The sequence below is a fragment of the Branchiostoma lanceolatum genome, chromosome 17 (assembly GCF_035083965.1).
Source record: "Branchiostoma lanceolatum isolate klBraLanc5 chromosome 17, klBraLanc5.hap2, whole genome shotgun sequence".
In the NCBI taxonomy this organism is placed as follows: domain Eukaryota; kingdom Metazoa; phylum Chordata; class Leptocardii; order Amphioxiformes; family Branchiostomatidae; genus Branchiostoma; species Branchiostoma lanceolatum.
In genome coordinates this window covers 15,770,204-15,788,499 of record NC_089738.1, presented here as the reverse complement: position 1 = coordinate 15,788,499, position 18,296 = coordinate 15,770,204, and the positions used below count along the sequence as shown (strand labels likewise).

Sequence of the window (18,296 nt, the reverse complement as noted above, 5' to 3'; positions counted from 1 at the left end):
GGATTGTACTTCAGAACTGTTTTCCTGTAAAAAGTATATGTAAAATAGGCACGATTTTAGTATCTCTAAAACGTAATTCTTTTCATAACGTCATATTGTACCTTTATTCTTCAGTAATAGAAAACGCTTAGAATATCCGATGCACTTTAATAGTGACTAGTATTTTGTACTCTTTTTTCTGCCCTGCGCCCTCCTGGCGATAGTCAATCATGAGATAAAGGGTTGTAGCAGGCTTTTAATGTGTATTACGTCATTCATCTTGAACAGAATAAAGAAGATTTTAAACCCAAAAGGGACACTGGCAATTTAGATCTCTGATCACTCTTTGACAATTGTGGCACATGATGTTAATGACACGATAAGTCTATATAATTTAAAGTCTTGATTACTTGGTGTTATATTTCAGAATGTAACGAATTTAGCTTCAGATAGAATTTGATGACTAAACTTAATCTATGTATAGATATCTATATATCTATGTCTATATATCTATTAAAATAAGAGAAAATTACTATTAGGAGATCATTACAATTTGTATGTATCTTCTAATGCACAAGACATAAGATAGAATGCGGGAGAAACCTTCACATCCATTATGACGGCATTATTTTCCCAACCTTTTTATTTTCCATTCTATTTCACTCCATACTACATGTATCAAAATCTTTTTGTCACTTTTATTCATTGTGGAATACGAGTAGACAAGAACGGGGTCTTTCATATATGTAAGTCCGACCATTGATTAAGGGAGAAATATAACAAGAAAAAGCAAAGTAGAGACAAATATTTAAAAAATAAAGCAATACACCGTGCGCTGCTTATGCTTCGGTACCATTTCCAATCCTGGGCCCGGCCGGGCTGTTCACGAAAACGAAAAATAGAAAAATGCGTATCAAGAAAATAAACATTATATGGTTAGGAGTAACGTTTTCAATATTAATTTCTTTTGTTCCCTTTTATATCATACTTTTTGTTCCAACAAGCTGCCCTGCCGGGCCCCGGATTGGAAATGGGACCAAAGCATCAATCAGAATATCATCTTTTCATCAATTTGCTACCTGTTATGATCTCAATACCGACAGAAGAAGAGAAAAAACGCTGCTAAGCTCGGGCTGATGGGTCTACTATTTAGGCGGCTACTATGAAGACAAAGGCCGATGTGTATAAACAACTCAAGGTCATTACTTTTGACAAAGTATATTACTCGAACTCAAAGGTCAAATCCACGCCCGCCATTTTCTCCCTGTGGATGTCATCCAGGATTTTGCTCTGCTCCGGACTGAGCGAGTTCATCCAGTCTCCGACTTTTCCTGGGGAAACGACATAAACAATCTATCAATCAATGACAACTATATACACATGTAGCTAATGATCCAATATCAATAAGCTAACTGTGTCCAGCTTTGAAAGACGTTCTAATGCCAAAATGAACCTACGGTTCAAAGCCTGAAATTCCATATTTCATCTTTCTAGCTTGAGCTAGGAGTACAATCAGGCCATTATAACCAACCCTTTATAGCTTGAAGGTCTTTCATCTTTGCGAGAGCAAGCTGTAAAATCAGGGCTTAATTTTACCACCATCCCTTTATAGAGACGGGGGGCGCCATAAGTTGTCGACAACTTTTGATCCACTGTTCACCAAGTCACGTGTTCTATCTGCATAACGTGACGTCATAGAAGCGGTGGATTGCTCATTCCTTGATAAAGACTGGTTCTGTTCAGTCGACACAATGTGTGCAAGTACCAGTTTCCTTTTGTGTTGGTAATTACAGCATCTGCCTACTACAGATTACGTTCAAAGAGTATTTGGAGTTCGGAAATTTTAACATATGCCCCGATACACAATAACATTAGCCTGGGCACCATCCTCCGTAGTTACCACTGGCTCAATATTTTTGCTTGCTCAATCGAAAAGATTGAGCCATCGGTAACTACGGGGGATGGTGCCCAGGCTACAATTACAATATCAGCCCTGGCAAGCATACCTTTTCGGATGAACTCAAACTCTTTTGTCGCCAGACCCTTGAAAGCTTCAGCCCGAGTAAGGTTTGTAGCTTCGTTGTTCTTCATGGCGGAGAAGGTACAGTTGGCTGTCACTTCATCGATGCGCTGGTCAGACAGAGTCTTGGACAAGAAGTTAGCGATCTTCACCACGTTGCCGCGCAGGTCCTTCATACAAGGATAAGAATTTTTTATATTATTTCTATCTTATCAGAATTGCAACGGTGCAATACACGCGGGACACAGGCAGCTATTGCTGGTGACGTGACCCACACACATAATATTCCCGTTATTACACTCTTACACTTGGCTGGAGTGAGGAAAATCGTGTATACTTTAGTAGTGCCTTTTCCCCAAGGGCACAAGATCAGTGGCGTCAGGGGATTCGAACCCGGGACTGCTGGGGTCTGGGCCCAAAACCCTGCCGTTACGACACACGACCCCACAGAGAATTTGAAGTTGTCATGATGTAGATAAAAACATGCCAAAATTCAGTCTGAACGACATTGCCGACACAGAGGTGTACGGGCTAACGTTCGTTCTCAGACTGACAACTGTTTATTAGTATTACCGCAGTGTTGGAGGCAGTGACAACTGCTTTCCATAGGTACGTACAGAGAATCTTAAGCTTCTATTGAACTGGTTTTTGTAGTAAAAGATAATGAGAAGCTGTTATTGGAGCTTCCCATTTTAGATCAGTCTTATGGCTTCAGGTAAGTGACAACGCCAAGTTTAAGTCATGTCAAACCACATTTCCCCTCGATGACATGTTTGGCAATAAGGCCGCTTTTCAACAAGGTCGAGTGGAGGGAGGTCAAGGATAGAAATCAAAGACTCAAGTTGGTGCAGTGGCCGATTCAGTCCCTGATAGCGAGAGATTGTGTAATACAGGGTATCATTAGGCAGAAGAAACTATAATCTTACCCGTTTCAAGTCCTCAAACTTGACGAAGAGCATGTTGCCGTCATCCTTGTGACGCCAGTACTCCTGGACCACGTCCCACCAGAGGCCGAAGACGGCTGTGGAGAACGTTTGAAACGTCAAAACGTATCACTTTATTACAAGACACGAAAGGCAAAAATATATTTTCATTCTACTTGTGTTGAAAGATTGCATTCACAGTCTATTGATCAGGACCAAACATAGCTACAATGCTGACACCCCGCGCTAGTGGGCTCCAATGCACAAAACGAACAGCAGAACCGGACTCAAAAATCTCACCTTGCTCAGGATTGATGAATTCTTGGAAGTTTTCATCAAACGTTCCGGATGGAATGTGTGCGAATCCTTCCCTCATCTTGTGCCAAGAAACCACCACGTCTTTGACGTTCCTCGCGCAGTAGATGATCTGGAAACGGAGTATCATGTTATACACGTTTTGTTATAAAAAAGATGGCAAACTAGCTAAGCCCTTTCTCAAGAGCTATGTTGACTGGTTTCCATTAGTTTGGCTCCCAAGGTACATTTCTGAGGAACCACACTATTCGCTTAATTTGATCCACTGCGCAACGAGTCACGTGTCTACACTTTGCTTAAGGCGCAATGGAAGCGATGGATTCATTACTCGACATCCCTTATACATGTGTCTACCTGATATTGTACATTTGGACTTTTCTCACATCTTATGCTTAGGTCTTAATTGGAAAAAGGGGCCCCGCTGGGCTGTTTTTTTGTCACTGTCGTGACCTACGTGGCCCCGTGGGACACCCTGCGGCTGCCGGGCTATTTTTGGGCCCGGCCGGGACCCCGAATCATTTTAAGTCAGACTTGAAATCAACGCGGGGCCATGTAACAAATAGACGCCGTGAGCTAATCGTGTGAACACCGGAAGTACCGGGGGCCATTAGGACCTAAGCATTAAGATATCAATATGTAATGCTTGGGTCACATTTCCACTCCGGGGCCCGGCCGGGCAGTCTTTGGGAACGAAAAGTATGATATAAAAGACATATAGCAAATTTATTGACATACACTTTGATTTTTCGTTTCCGCAAACAGCCCGGTTAGGAAATGTGACCCTAGCATAAAATACCAATACCTAAGCTGCTGTACAAACATTGATAAAACATTAATAACTGTACAAACCTTCCCTTTTCCCTCCCTTGCCTGCTGAGGTAACATGTGATAGGGCAGGTGGGTCTTCATCAGACGGGGGGAGGGGGCCTCCTCCAACAGTTTGGGATACGGCTTCCCGCTTCCCGACATGTCCATTGTTTCCAGCCACGGCACACGGACGACGATCGGGATCTTGTTCACTTCGCTGAGATCACCCTCAGTGGATAGCAGAGACACGATCTGTTGTACCCATGTTGTTCCTGGATTTAAGAAGAAATACATACAAATCTCTCTTTGTATCTCTATCTGTCTCTGCATCTATATAGCCGGTATAACCGCCCTTCGGCGTAACACATGTACACCAGCTTCGCAGGCACGCGGGTACATAGAATACTCACTGACAGCATCACAAAATTCATCAGGGTTTTACGTTCCAACGCTGCTACAGTGTAGCCTGTCACAATGTAGACTTTGTGCATACAACACACACAGACTATTCAAACAATAGAGAACATGTACTTCGAACTGGGCCATTCAGTAGGGCACTACAGATATGGGGAGGAAAAATCGTAGTACCTGATCATGGAGTTAGGTCAGTGAGGTGAAATGTTGTCGCTGCAAGTGTTTGTCTTAAATGAATAACCATTTCTTTCTCTTTCTCTCTCTCTCTCTTTCATTATCTCTCACTCAAATTTCTCTCTCTTTCTCTGTCTCTTTCTTTCTTTCTTTCTCTCTCTCTCAACTTACTGCAGCTTGCTACGGCCTCAAATTGCTATAGGAACCTTACCTTTACATTATGTCCTCAACTAATCTGTAAATAGGTTTGTTACTAAATCTTCACGACTGCTTAAAGGTGATCGAAAACCTTACCTGACTTGACGTAAGCTGACACGAAAACGTCGTCGTCTCTGACTTGAAATGACTCCACTTGTTCCACCGCCCGAAGATCGGCCGCGGGAAAGAACTTCACGCCTTTGAAATGAAAAGGCGGGCTGAAGGGGCCAGGGGAATTATTGCCACTCATGTTGGTTATTGCTGGACGCCTGTGAAGACTGGTATCACCTCTAGATGCTGGTTATTTATATGACAAAAATTGCCTCGTCATGCTTCGTAAGAAGCAAACTTAAGACCTAGCCGTACGAACCAGTGTTTGCTTAGTCATTAACCATACGGTCAAAGGTTAGCTCATTGTGTCAACAGAAAGCTTTCGTGCATTGCTGAACGTATTGTTGAACTACATGACATAGCAGAATAATTTTGACGTGTGTAAGTTACAGTTAATGCTATATCACCTGTTATATGACCAAGTAAAATTCTCCCATTTATAAGAGTAAGTGTTACCTCAGAGACATTGTTTTCTCTGTGTGTGTGCGTGCGTGCGTGCGTAGTATATACTGTGTGTGTGTCTGTGTGTGCGTGCGTGCGTATGTGTAAAGATCAATGTAGACTCTTATTAATAAGTTTTTGCTGTCAATATCGTGTTCATAAAGTAGAATGGAAAACTCATTTACTATCAGTTTCCTAAATGAAATATGACGTTTCTGTTGTTTCTTTACTTGTCCTGGTGTTGAATAGAATGAAGTACAAACAGGCAGGCAGGTAATTTACCACCGTGACCGTGACCTTACCGCTGCTATCTATTCAAGTGACCACAGAGAAGAGACATCTAGCGATTTGTATAAAAACATCAGCGTACGCAGGTGTTGCGAAACCCAGTCATTGCGTACAATGGGACAAACTATATCAAAACCGGCTTGAAATTTCAGAAATGAGGAATCCAGTCAGTAGACATAGAAGCAACTTCATTGTCTTTTAGTTGGGTTAATTTGAACAACATGAAAGTATCTAAAACAAAGTAGTAATACAATGGTTTCTAAGCAATGTGCGTAGAACAATATGAACATCATTTACACAAATCGTTATTAACTTCACTTTCTAATCATTTATTTTCTATTTCAAACAGTACATAAATAATATCTTCTAAATTAGTTAGATTTAAATTAAAGTGACAATTATGTTCCTTAATAGGTCACCCGAGCTTAAAAACTTGTACCGTGTACCATCTGTCCAATGGTAATCGGACGTCTGAGAAGCGTTAAAATAGGGACCACGTAATACTGACACCTAGCGGATTCTATAAAAAGATCAGTACAGCCAAGCGATGTGATACCCCACCGTAGAATGATGACGGAACATTAGCAACCCAACCGTACATCTCTAGACAGTTTGCAACTTATATGGCAAATTTGCAACGTATCTCTTTTTGACAACAACATCAACTCAGACTGATTGTATATATCACAGGATCATTTCAGGTTTTCTACTACAGTGTTTGCTCTTAACTTAATTACACACAAGTTTACCATAGATCACATGAAGGTAGTGGATGTGAGCAGAGCTAGTCCTATGCTTATAAGTACCAAATAAATAGTCCATCTGGGAGGTTTTCTATTACTGTCCAATTCTAACACAAGATTATCATAGATCATATGAAGGTAGTAGATGTGATCATGAAGAGAGCCATCCATGTGCTTATAAATACCAGCATCATTCCGGTTGTCTTCTACTGTTTGCTCCAAATTAAACACAAGATTATCATAACTCAAATGAAGGTAGTGGATGTGAGAAGAGCTAGTCCATGTGCTTATAAGTACCAGATAAATAGTCCATCTGGGAGGTTTTCTAGTACTGTTTCCTCAGATTTAAACACAAGATTATCAAAGATCACATGAAGGTAGTGGATATGAGGAGAGCTATCCCTGTGCTTATAAATACCAGTATCATTCCGGTTGTCTACTACTGTTTGCTGGAAATCACACACAAGTTCATCATAGATCACATGTTGGTAGTGGATGTGAGGAGAGCTATCCCTGTGCTTATAAGTACCAGATAATTATAAATAGTCCATCTGGGAGGTTTTCTACAACTGTCCAGTTCTAACAACAAGATTATCATAGATCATATGAAGGTAGTGGATGTGAGAAGAGCTAGTCCATGTGCTTATAAGTACCAGCATCATTTCCGGTTGTCTACTACTGTTTGCTGGAAATCACACACAAGTTTATCATAGATCACATGAAAGGTAGTGGATGTGAGCAGGGCTGTCCCTGTGCTTATAAGTACCAGATAAATAGTCCATCAGGGAGGTTTTCTACTACTGTTTGCTCAGAATTAAACACAAGATTATCAAAGATCACATGAAGGTAGCGGATGTGAGGAGAGCTAGTCCTGTGCTTATAAATACCAGTATCATTTCCGGTTTCCTACTACTGCAGCTGTTTGCTCCAAATTGAACACAAGATTATCACTGAGATCACATGAAGGTAGTGGATGTGAGGAGAACTATCCCTGTGCTTATAAGTACCAGATAAATAGTCCATCTGGAAGGACCTGTATTCCCAGCGCTGTCGGCCATGTTGGTGTCCTCGCTCCCCCGTATTTTCCGCAGGGCCTCCGCCAGAGCTTCTTCTCTTGGCACGGTAATATCCGGCGTGACCCCTGGAAAAAACAAATTGCACGTTTTACACGCAACGGTTCACTATACTCGTCCGCGAACAGGGACGGGGGCTGGTACAGACTTCCAACAACCTTTGATCCGATGTTTACGTCACACGTCCGTGACGTAAACTGAGCCGTCCAAAGAAAACCAGAGGACTGGTCGAAAATTTGGTAAGTCGCAAAATTAGAGCCCATCTTCTATGCACTTTTGTTAAAGCGCTGATATTTCCACTTTTATGGACACGGCCTCTAACCAGCTGTCAGCCAATCAGAGAATCGCCTAAATGTTTTCAGTAGGTATAGGCTATGAGCGTGTCTCTGCGTAGGAGAATGGTTATCAAGTATTACGAGGAAGAAGAAAAGCGTACCTTTGCCGCTCCAGCTGTCCTGTGTGATGGGGTTCCTCACCACGTTCGTTCTGGTCAGGAGGTGAACATCCGTCCCGTCGATAGGGATCCACATTCCTGTGAACTCTTCACCCGCTACATACGGAGAGAAGATAAAGGTATAACGACATCGGCTTTCGTGAGGAAGAAGGGAATAGGTTACAGTTTGTCTTACGCAGCCTCCATACGCAGGCCTGAATCCAGCTGAGGGTTTCAGGCCTGCGTAATGAGGATAGTCTGAATTAAGCCCCTGTCACACACTCAGGACTTTTTCCACGACTTCGCATGTTCACGACCACTGCCCAACCAAGGTCAACGCTGGGTTTGGAGCAAGGTACAATTCCGCCTATATTCGAGCTGCAGCTCGCTCCTCTATTCGCATCTAAGAGGAGAATGACTTTTCTGAGTTAGATTTAGAAATAGTTGGTCTTAGTCACGGGTGTAGATGTGGTGCCGGTGAGATGGCCAAGTGAGTAGTGAGTAGAGTGTTTGCCTTGCATTCGGTAGGTCCTCAGTTCGATCCCCGGCCGAATCCTACCAAAGACGTATTGTTTGGGAAAGAGTATGGCAATTAAACACACAGTACCAATGGACTAGCCCCCTGCTCTACGTTGTGTGGCCCAGGGCTAAAGAGACAGTAATGAGTGCCGTCCCGTACACCACCTGGTGCGGGAAGGACTTAAACTAATACGAATTATATACGAGTGGGCTTGTGCATCTTTACTTGCCCGTAGTCTCCCCGATGATGGTGGTCCTGTTGGTGACCTGCATGGCGTAGGCGAACTCCTCTGCCTCCCACCTGGTCCTGTTGCTCGTCAGCAGGTACAGCGGCTTGTCGGGGAATCTGATACCCCCTGGCACCTGACGAAAAAAACGTACGCGTTTTAGGACTTCTCATAATATAGCGAAAGAAGTGTACTTTTTAACTTTATCAAAGAAAAATTCCCATATTTCAAATATCTTAATGCAACAGACAAATTCATATTTTTATTACGCCTGGATAATCCTTGTATAAGAAATATTGTATGTTCATACATTTATACATGTACAAAGAAGCAATTAAGAAGAAGTCGACACTACTGGAATAGCTTAGTTTAATAACACGTTTGTCTATTCTATATGTTTACAGCTTGTATTGTTGTATTTATGTCCTTGTATGTTCCATGTGTTAAGTTAGACCAAGGATGGTTAGACGACCTGCACCTAGCCCCTCGGGGCATAAATGCACAATAAAGGTATTTCATTCATTCATAATCCTCAATTGCTACAGGGTGCTGGTTTGCAGTTTGTCGTAAAACAGTTGGTGTTGGGTAATGAATACGGTAGCAAGGTGAGATGCCATATACCCCCAGAGGGTCTAAAAGGTTAGACATCAAAGTAAAACATTACATATTATGGAATAGATACGTTTTTTCTCCATCACGGATATAAAAAATTGGATGCTATCTCTAAACGTTAAGAGGATGTATCTGCTGCAGTTGCTTGATTTATTTTGTAATCAATAATAAGTTTATTGCAAGTTCTTGCCCGCAGGCTAATTGCAAGTACATGAAACATGGAAGGACGGCCAGACAATTGGTAACAATATAGCATGTGACTTATTCTAGTTCAAATACTAACACTAAATTCTATCTTATTTGGGTTTGACTTTTTTCGAGACTAGAAAGGTACTAGTAACATTTGCAAACAAATACACAATGTATTGTACATAGGATGTTGGAGCTTTCTTTTTACACAACCGGACACTTCTTACCTGCTGACGTTTGGGCCTCTGTCAGACAACTTCTTCAGAGCTTCTGACTGGCATGGAGTGCTGCTTCTCCTACATCGGCTACTTATAGCGGCGAGAAACAGTACTCCAGTCAGAAGCTCTGAAGAAGGTGTCTGACGTCAGCAGGTAATAAGTGACTGGTTGTGTAAAAAGAAAACTCCAATATCCAGTAATACATACCTCCAGTAATGTCCAGTACTGGTTGACGCCGTCCCTGTAGTACACGTCAGACAGCGGCACAGACGGAGTAGCGTTAAAGAAGAAGGACGCCCAGTGGACCACGCCTTCTCTGTCGCCTCCCAGGTTGTTGCGAAGGTCCAATATGACAGCCTGTAACATTTGCCACTAACAAAGTTATCTCTCACTCCAATATTTTCAACGTTCTCCCTGCTGCCTAACTCTGTATAAACAGATGGGGATTTGGTGCCAATATTTTTTTGCGTTTCGGCGCATGCGCGCCGGAACGCATTGTCCTGGCTTTTACCTTCAAGCAAGGACCAGGGAAGCAGGGAAGCTTGGTTCAACACTGTGTCGCACACAATAAGACCTTATATGGCAATACGTTCTCAAATCCTTGTATAGCCGTTGCCTTATATGGCAAGAGAGCACGAAAAGGCAGGCACGCTAGATTTGCATGTGACACAGGACGGCGACCGCATGTAACTGCTACAACTGTTCGGAAATATCATTGCATTGTGGTTTCGGACTTTGATATCCTGAAAAATGACCATATTACATCTATTCCACAAGATTGCAGAAGAAAAAAAATGATTTCGTCAAGAAAACGAGCAAAAATCGGCATAAATGATACCATATAGTGAGTTTATAGCATTACGTCCAAAGTATGTAAATACGTACCGCAGCTTGGCCGATCTGGCAACGCGAAGCACTTCGGACCCAGAAGATCCGGGTTCGTGTCCGTGCATGAATTTTTTTTTTCTTTTTAGATATTGAATATCAAAAATATATATTGATATTATATTAATCTATCAATATCATATTTATGAATATCATTTTTTTCATTAATAAATAAAGAAATATTTTATATTTGTTATTTTTAAATATTCATTTAATATATACAAGGCCTTTGTCTTATGAACAGGACTTCATAGATTCCAAACCCGGCATTCGAATTTTTCTGTTCATTGTAATGGAAAATACCGTGCAGCGGCTCCTATGCGCGGTAAGATGATTCTTGCAAAACACTCGCCACTAAACTTCTATCCCCGATGTAAACAGAGGCTCTTGATGTTGTTTGCAAAACAGCGATTCTTTGTTACAGTAGCAAATGCTCCATTGTTCAGTATCGACTTCATTCAGACAACACGGACGTGGAAAGTGGCGCCCCTCGGCACAAAACTATGGGAATTTTCATGAATTTTAGCAAAATTACCCAGGAAAATAAGGAAGAAATGTTGTAAATGCGGAAACCAGAACAATACGGATGAGGTAGCTGTTGATTTGTTTGACATTTGGTAGTCATTTTAGATAGAACCTTAGCTGTTATGAACTTCTATTTCACTTAATTACCATAGTGCTGATGATTCAATGGTGCTTTTTCAAATTTTATGTTTTATTGCGTGCCATGTACATAATTACATTGATAGCTTTTATAATGAGCCTATTATACATTTTACAAATAAGCACAAGTTGTAGGCCAAGACCAGCTTTTTCAAAAGCACTTAAGTTAAGTGACGTAACTTCAAAATTGCTTTCCCCAATCTGCCTTTCTCTATTAAAACAGTACTCATTTCCCAAAATGACAATTTTTCTTATAGACTGAACAGCCCTTGAGTGACTTCCTCTGGCAGATTTTACTTCAAGTAAAGGGAAAAGACAATTCACACTTATAAACGTAGCCGAAACGCCAGCTTTTTTTAAAAGCTCTTGTTTGGTTTAAGGGGTAAAATAACTTCAGTCCGGAGACTCGACTTTTGAAAAACATAGCCGAAACGGAAACTGTTGCTTGAAAATAGGTGCAAACTTGCCCGCGCCCAAGGCAGCTACTTCAGTGTGCTAAATGTTTAGATGCAATATCAAGGTGGAATATTTTCAATTCACTTGACTTAAACACTCTTAAAGTTACTTCTAGATATGGCTTTGACAGTATCCATTGTAGAAAAAAACTCAGTTTATCTTTGTGTTGCAGGTATTTTTCTATAGATAAACCACTATTATTACTACTAAAATGACTTTCTTATTGATTGAACCAGTTTTATGTTGTGCAACAAAAATTCCAAAAAAATATTATTTTGGCATTTTTTAAACGTCAGTCAGTGCCTTGCATTATAAAAATTCTGTAATTCGAATTTGACATTTTACCTGTTGAATAAAGAAAGGTTCAAAGATAAGGTATATGACCTTGGACTCATTCAGCGCCGCCATCTTGCCGAGGAAGAACTCCGTCATTTCCGGATCCGGTAAGATGATGTCGACGATGTCTGACATGGATCTGATGGACACGTAGCCGACCTGTCCTTTTAACATGGTGACGTTGATGTACTTCTCTCTGTTCTTCCTGTCAGGAAAAAGTTTAAGGAATAATCATGTTGCCAGTGAAGAGAAATCAGTGAAATGAACTTTCCTCTACACTCCGACCCAAGTCCTTGGATTTTCCTGGGACGGATTTGTACAACACTACTTGGCAGAAAGGTAGTCCAGATTGTGTACCAGTTGCTTATTCATTTACGCTATCAGCATATTGTGCATGCCACAAAGGGTTACCTGGTAATAGCGCTGAAAAACAAAATCAGCAAACAACACAAACATACCTGAAGCTGTCCACAAATGTGCTAAAGTTATAGAACTCTCTTGATACAGGTTGCTGTGTAGCGTTCTCGTATGTTCCAAAGTCCCAAACCTCCGGAACAAAGAAAGAACGCATAAGAGTTAGCTACCTATAGCTACCATAAAAGATCATGACCATAACATGTCTAGAACACGACATATCAAACCAGACATCCTGCTGTAGTAGAATGGAAAGCCACTAGGGGGCCAGTTATCTAATATGTTCTTCATTTTGGCTACACCTACTAGCACACAAATATCATAAAGGGTGAAGGTCCATCCACAATTTCTCGAGTTATGCTGTTCGCAAACAAACATACACACACACACACACACACACACACACACACACGCACACACGCACGCACGCACGCACACACACCCACACACACACACACACACACATACATACACACACACACACACACGCACACACACACACACACACAAACAACAACAACACAAACATACACACGCACGAGAACATAACCTTCCTGGCGAAGGTAACAAATCTCGCCGCCCTCTCACCTTTATGGTTTCGTCTCCTGTGATGTTCTGTAGTTCTGTGGTCAGTCCCTCCTCCATCCGCAAGGAGTCGCTCATGTCGCCCTGTGACCATGACTGACAATAAAGTTGCTTGGGCGTCAGTTAGTGTTTCTCATCTCAAAGTAAGAAACGCAATACAAAATAAATCAAGCGCTTTGATGAATTCTCTAAATAGTCAGATGTTTCGGATACCTTCCACTATCTTTAATCAGTGACTGGGAATGGTGGCTCTAAATTCTCAGTCACTGAAAGATAGTGGATGCTCTCTGAAACCGTACAGACTGCTGTCTCTGATTGACACTCAACATTTGGGAAAGAGTATGGCAACTGAATACACACCACTACCAGTGGACTAGCCCTGCTGTAGTGATTGCACAAACTTGTGTGGCCCAAGCGGCAAGCGCTATTAATACGGAGATTGGCGCCATCCTTAATGCACCATCTGGTGTGGGAAGGACTTAAAAACCTTTTTTTAAATGATGAATGAATGAACGAAGACCTTTATTGTACATTCGTGCCCCGAGGGGCTAGGTACAGGTCGTTTAACATGAACCTGTTTGTGACATATACAATGAAATATATACAATACATAGTTTAAACATACATAATGCACCTACCTGAAACCTCCGCACAAGTGTCTGGTTCCACCTCTGTAACAGGGTGTGGTCGCGTAGCGCCCGCAGGTCCTGGTCCAGGTAGTGATCCGCCATGACGTCACCTATCCCCATGACAACTTTCCACCAATCAACGGACAGAACCGTGGGAACGAGAGCGAAGAAGACGAGGTATGCTGTAGGTGACATAGTCTCGAAAACTAGAGAGAAGGGGTAAATTATCAGTCACTGTCATATCCTCAGTGCGTACCTTTATGCAATGTTTCGTAGTCTAAGGATCGTTAACAATACGGTTGCTGGTAGTTCGAAGGTCTACATATAAGATAACAACCAATTCTAAGCAAGATTTAACTATGGCTGTAGTGTCAGTACCAGTCTCTGTCAAGGAATGAGCAATCCACCGCTTCTGTGATGTCACAGTATGCAGATAGGACATATGCCTCGGAACGCAGTGGATCAAACGTTACAGAAAGCTTATAGCGTCCCCCGTCAGGGGTGGCTGTAGAGCCATGATGTGTATGGCTTCCTTTACTTCTCTTGCAAGAAATATCGGCTTGGCTTATTCCTTGTCAATAGTGTTGTACAGTCGAAAAATTAGTCCAAGTCCAATTTCTTCGGTTGGAAATTGTTTTATATTAAATTCTATAGCAACACAAATGTCACAAATGAATCTTCATGCTACTACAACCAATTTCTCATCTGCCCAGCGAAAGGGCTATTCTCCAAGCAGAGGTTTCGATCGGAGGGCAAGAGGGGGCAGCGTTAACGCTGCCCCCTACGTACCTCTGCTTGGAGAATACGAAAGGGCCACCATTCCGTGAACAAGAAGAAGAAGAGAACGTCCTGTCTACGGTCACAAAGGAAGGAAAGGTCGGTGGCCCTGACAAGTCAGATAAGACACCGCGCTAGGTGTGGGTTTCAGGCGGCGGAAGTAGGGGTGAGCTCCCACCGGAAGCTCGACAGTCTCCCGGTAGTTACCGTGGATAAAAATTGTCACGTTTTGGTCCTGTCGCAACCCGGGCAGCTGAAGAAGAGACGACCGGGTCACAGGCATCTCCAAGCAGATGTTTGGGGGCAAAATCGTAACGTTTTGCATTTGTATCCATTAACAATGAAACATGTCATTACAGTGTAATTTACACTGGGTCAGCCAAGACAGCTCTCGCTGGTAACGGCTGAACCACAAAACTACAAATGAACGAACAACCTATGCGTAGCTTAACCTAGGACATAACCTACAAATAGAGAATACAATATTCATAATAACAATATACATTAGATACATAGTAATACATAGTTTCTGTTACAAATTGCGACTTTCTCAGGCATAGTTCATTGGCATAGAATTACTTTAAAAAGTGCTGCACTGAGTGATAAAGGGGGGTTTGTATGCCATTTTCCGTAGAGCGTAATCAGCCGTTTTGATTCTACGTAATTCGTAACCGAGCCCCTCAAAATTCAACGTAGAACATAATCGAGTCTGGAGACAGATGTCCGTCTTCATTTCTACCTTTTCCCCCCAACGACCCGGAGGTCAAGGGACTAGGTATACATAGGTATATGTTCAACGTTAAATGCAACTGGTTCGTGAATTCTATGCCTGAAGCGAAGCCAGCTTACCGAATTTATAACACGAATCCGCTGTATTTATGAATTTAGCGAAAAGCGTTAACGGGACTCCCACACCCCATGCAGGCCCCAATAAATGAAGAAATAGACAAGATGTAATGTAACTCGACAAGCGTATATTTTGCTGAGGTCCTATAGACTAAACAGTAACTCATAACAGAGTAAACTATTGTTCGATCGATATTTAAGAATAAATCCTCCCCAATGTTGTATTTTTCTACAAGAATGATGACTTTATTTATGTCGGCTGTGTGTTTCTGTCTCTGTGAATAATCAGTGCGCTAATCGTGCTCTCTGTTGTTTACACAGCACGAAACTCTGACTAGTACGCACAGTCGGACACATTCAGCTACACGAACTACAGGGACCTAATGCGATGCGTATGTCTCGTTCACGCGAAAACAAGTCGAGAAAAACGTCTCTGTCTCAATCTAAGTCCCAACAATACCAGATGTCAGTGTTTTGCTTCGACGTTGCTAAACAGAAATACGTGTATCTTCTGTATATGTTTCTGTCTCATACGGATAACGCGCCCATCGCAATAACAATGTAATTTGTAAAGCAAGACAGGACCCACAAGTTTCGATGCCAGGCATCTTGACAAGGTCAGTAGACTAGGTCAACAGCCTTGATACTAGAAACCCTAGCCTGGTGTCAAGGCCTCTAAACGTTAGGTCCGCTTCCCGCCTCTCACTCCCCATGGGATGCAAGAGGTCCTAAGCTGTATACAGCCGGATACGAGGCTATTTAACCCAGCCAAACATACTACCACGGACAAGATGAGACAATGACAGCAGGGTGTGGCTAACTTAGGCCAAGGTCGCTACAATTGCCATGGGAGTCTTAAAACTGCTCGATTCTATTCTGTACGGCCAGATAAGCGTACAAGCACAATGATTGATTCCGCAAGTCTGACCGCCAGCCCTGACGAATTGTTTGGGGCAGAGTTTGAGGTTACAGAGATCGTGTGACGAGACACCCCGCCACGTGAACTGTTAAATTGCATACTTCTAGTCACGCCTTCCGCATTTCTGTCGTCTAGTATAATACTGTGTATTACACACACACACACACACACACACACACACACATGTACTTGAAACCTCTGCGCCATGCTACCTCGGCCTAACCATGCAAAGTTCTAGATCTCTACCTACCTCTGTACTTCTTCTTCTGTTGTGTTGACCGTCGAATCTTCCGGCTGTCCCTTTTCTGTCAGTCCCAATCGACGTCCAGTGGGGTTCGCTTCTGTTTCTTGTTCACACGCAATCGCCGTATTGAACGAACAACGTAAACAAACACAGCGTTCCCGCTAGCTTATCTGTCATGGAGCGCGGTGGACGGCTCGCAGATAAGGACCGTTTACTGTATGACACTACGTCTGAACCTAGGGACCGTCCAGTATAGTTCTGACGTATTTCTAGGTTCTAAAGCGCTAGCGAAAACGCACCCATCTGTGGAAAGTTGGGGGTTCTGTTCATAACGCGCAGCCGCACTAGAGTGGGATGGGCGGAGGACCACACCGTGGAAATTGTTTCAGTCTGTGACAAATTGAGACGAAGGTAAAACCAAAGTGAGACAAATTGAGATGAAAGGGGGAGGATCCCTCCAAAGATCAATCAAACTAGGAAGTCTACGAAGGGATAGAGCATGTAATATTTCCTCATCATATGTTTAGATAGGTTACCGTTCATATACCGTAAAGACAGCTCATCTTGAATAGTAACCTTTGAAAGAAATATCTGCAATATCAGTATCCAAATAAAAATGGAATATTCTAAGTAAGTTGAAATTGTGTGCTTAGTCTGCTAAACTTTATTTGTTTTGTTCCAAAAACAAGTAAACAAAAGTACAAGAAAACAAAGAACAGAATACATTTCAGTGTGCCCAAACAAATTGCTGTTGACGCTTCGACAGTCAGCCGGGTCGGAGTCTGTTTGAGAAGCTGGATATGGCGTCTCATGATGTCTTCACTTCTCACCCGACATTGACCCCTGTTATAACATCCCCCAGATGACCCTGAACTTGACCCACGAATCCGATATAGATCCCTCTGTCATCACAGGCCAAGAGGGGATGATATAGAAGATAAGTGCAGATTTGCAAGGGTGCATGCAAGCAACGCTCTACGTTATACGCTGCAGTATTAAATGATTAAAGAAAGGCAGCGGCTACGTATTACATTACATTCGGCATGCTGATCTTGCTTAATTTCGCTTTACTCGTAATCTATTTAGGCGACCATTACGCTTTAAGCTGAATCACAAAATACACAGATTACACTCTACGTTAAATTTGAGCGATTCAGCTACAAATTACGCACAACAAGGCAAACCGCCAGGGGCGTATACAATCCGATATTTTCCCGTTTTTGTCACAACATACCAACACACTAAATATGAAACCAATCTATCTAGCCGTTGATGAGCTATCTTGTTGACCAACAGACACACCTACGGACAAACTCTGCCAGACATATAACCTTCTTCACGAATTATTGTAATTAAAACGGCTGATTAAGCTCCAAGGAAAAGGGCATGCACCCCCCTCGGAAGATTGAGAGTGCGGTTTCCTCCCACGTCACTCGGGGTCACGGCGACCAACTCCCGCGCACTGCCACTTATTTTCTCAGGTGGAAAGCATTAGGAGTAATTCGATACCAACAAATACCGCAGGGTGGCGCTTTAGCTTTTCAATGGGTGTATTCCAATGCATCCCTCGAAAATTTAGGATGTCTTGAAGTAGTCTTAAAAAAGGTTAATTCAAGACAAAACTACTTCAAGACATCCTAAATTGTCTTAACCTCATTAACATATCTATTCAGAGTTTTGGTATAAAACCTGGTGTTCTCAGTCCTATCGTTAGTCACTGACGAAAGACAGTGGATACTGTCTGAAACGTCTGACTGTTTCAAAATCTTATCCAGTTGCTTGAGTAATTATTTTTGGCGTATCTTATTACCTGGATGTCTAACCTTCATCAACGTATCCAAACCTATATTACAGCCGC

The 18,296-nt window shown here is 42.2% G+C and overlaps 2 protein-coding genes across 2 annotated transcripts; both read right to left on the bottom strand.

Annotated features, from left to right (window-relative positions):
- Positions 1–114: 114 nt before the first annotated feature.
- Positions 115–5,191, bottom strand: LOC136422744 (amine sulfotransferase-like). Its single transcript, XM_066410598.1, has 6 exons — positions 4,927–5,191; positions 4,087–4,316; positions 3,223–3,349; positions 2,926–3,020; positions 1,986–2,169; positions 115–1,310 (listed from the first exon to the last, which is right to left on the bottom strand). Exons 1-6 carry the CDS (start codon positions 5,078–5,080, stop codon positions 1,201–1,203), a joined length of 900 nt encoding a protein of 299 aa, XP_066266695.1. The 5' UTR covers positions 5,081–5,191; the 3' UTR covers positions 115–1,200.
- Positions 5,192–5,837: 646 nt separating this feature from the next.
- On the bottom strand, positions 5,838–16,790 carry LOC136423427 (retinol-binding protein 3-like). The gene is made up of 9 exons (XM_066411568.1): positions 16,445–16,790; positions 13,662–13,858; positions 13,027–13,119; positions 12,483–12,571; positions 12,073–12,229; positions 9,892–10,041; positions 8,669–8,801; positions 7,923–8,036; positions 5,838–7,554 (listed from the first exon to the last, which is right to left on the bottom strand). The coding sequence occupies exons 2-9, from the start codon at positions 13,845–13,847 to the stop codon at positions 7,370–7,372; spliced, it is 1,107 nt and encodes a 368-aa protein (XP_066267665.1). The 5' UTR covers positions 13,848–13,858; positions 16,445–16,790; the 3' UTR covers positions 5,838–7,369.
- Between the last annotated feature and the right edge of the window lie 1,506 nt (positions 16,791–18,296).

Coding starts and splice junctions, on each gene's coding strand:
- LOC136422744 (XM_066410598.1), bottom strand. CDS start 5,080: ATGAGTGGCAATAATTCCCCTGGCCCCTTCAGCCCGCCTTTTCATTTC. Junction 3,350..4,086: donor CAAGGGAGGGAAAAGGGAAG/GTTTGTACAGTT, acceptor CTCCGTTTCCAG/ATCATCTACTGCGCGAGGAA. Junction 3,021..3,222: donor ATTCATCAATCCTGAGCAAG/GTGAGATTTTTG, acceptor CGTTCTCCACAG/CCGTCTTCGGCCTCTGGTGG.
- LOC136423427 (XM_066411568.1), bottom strand. CDS start 13,847: ATGTCACCTACAGCATACCTCGTCTTCTTCGCTCTCGTTCCCACGGTT. Junction 12,572..13,026: donor CAGGAGACGAAACCATAAAG/GTGAGAGGGCGG, acceptor TTTGTTCCGGAG/GTTTGGGACTTTGGAACATA. Junction 7,555..7,922: donor GGACAGCTGGAGCGGCAAAG/GTACGCTTTTCT, acceptor TGTTTTTTCCAG/GGGTCACGCCGGATATTACC.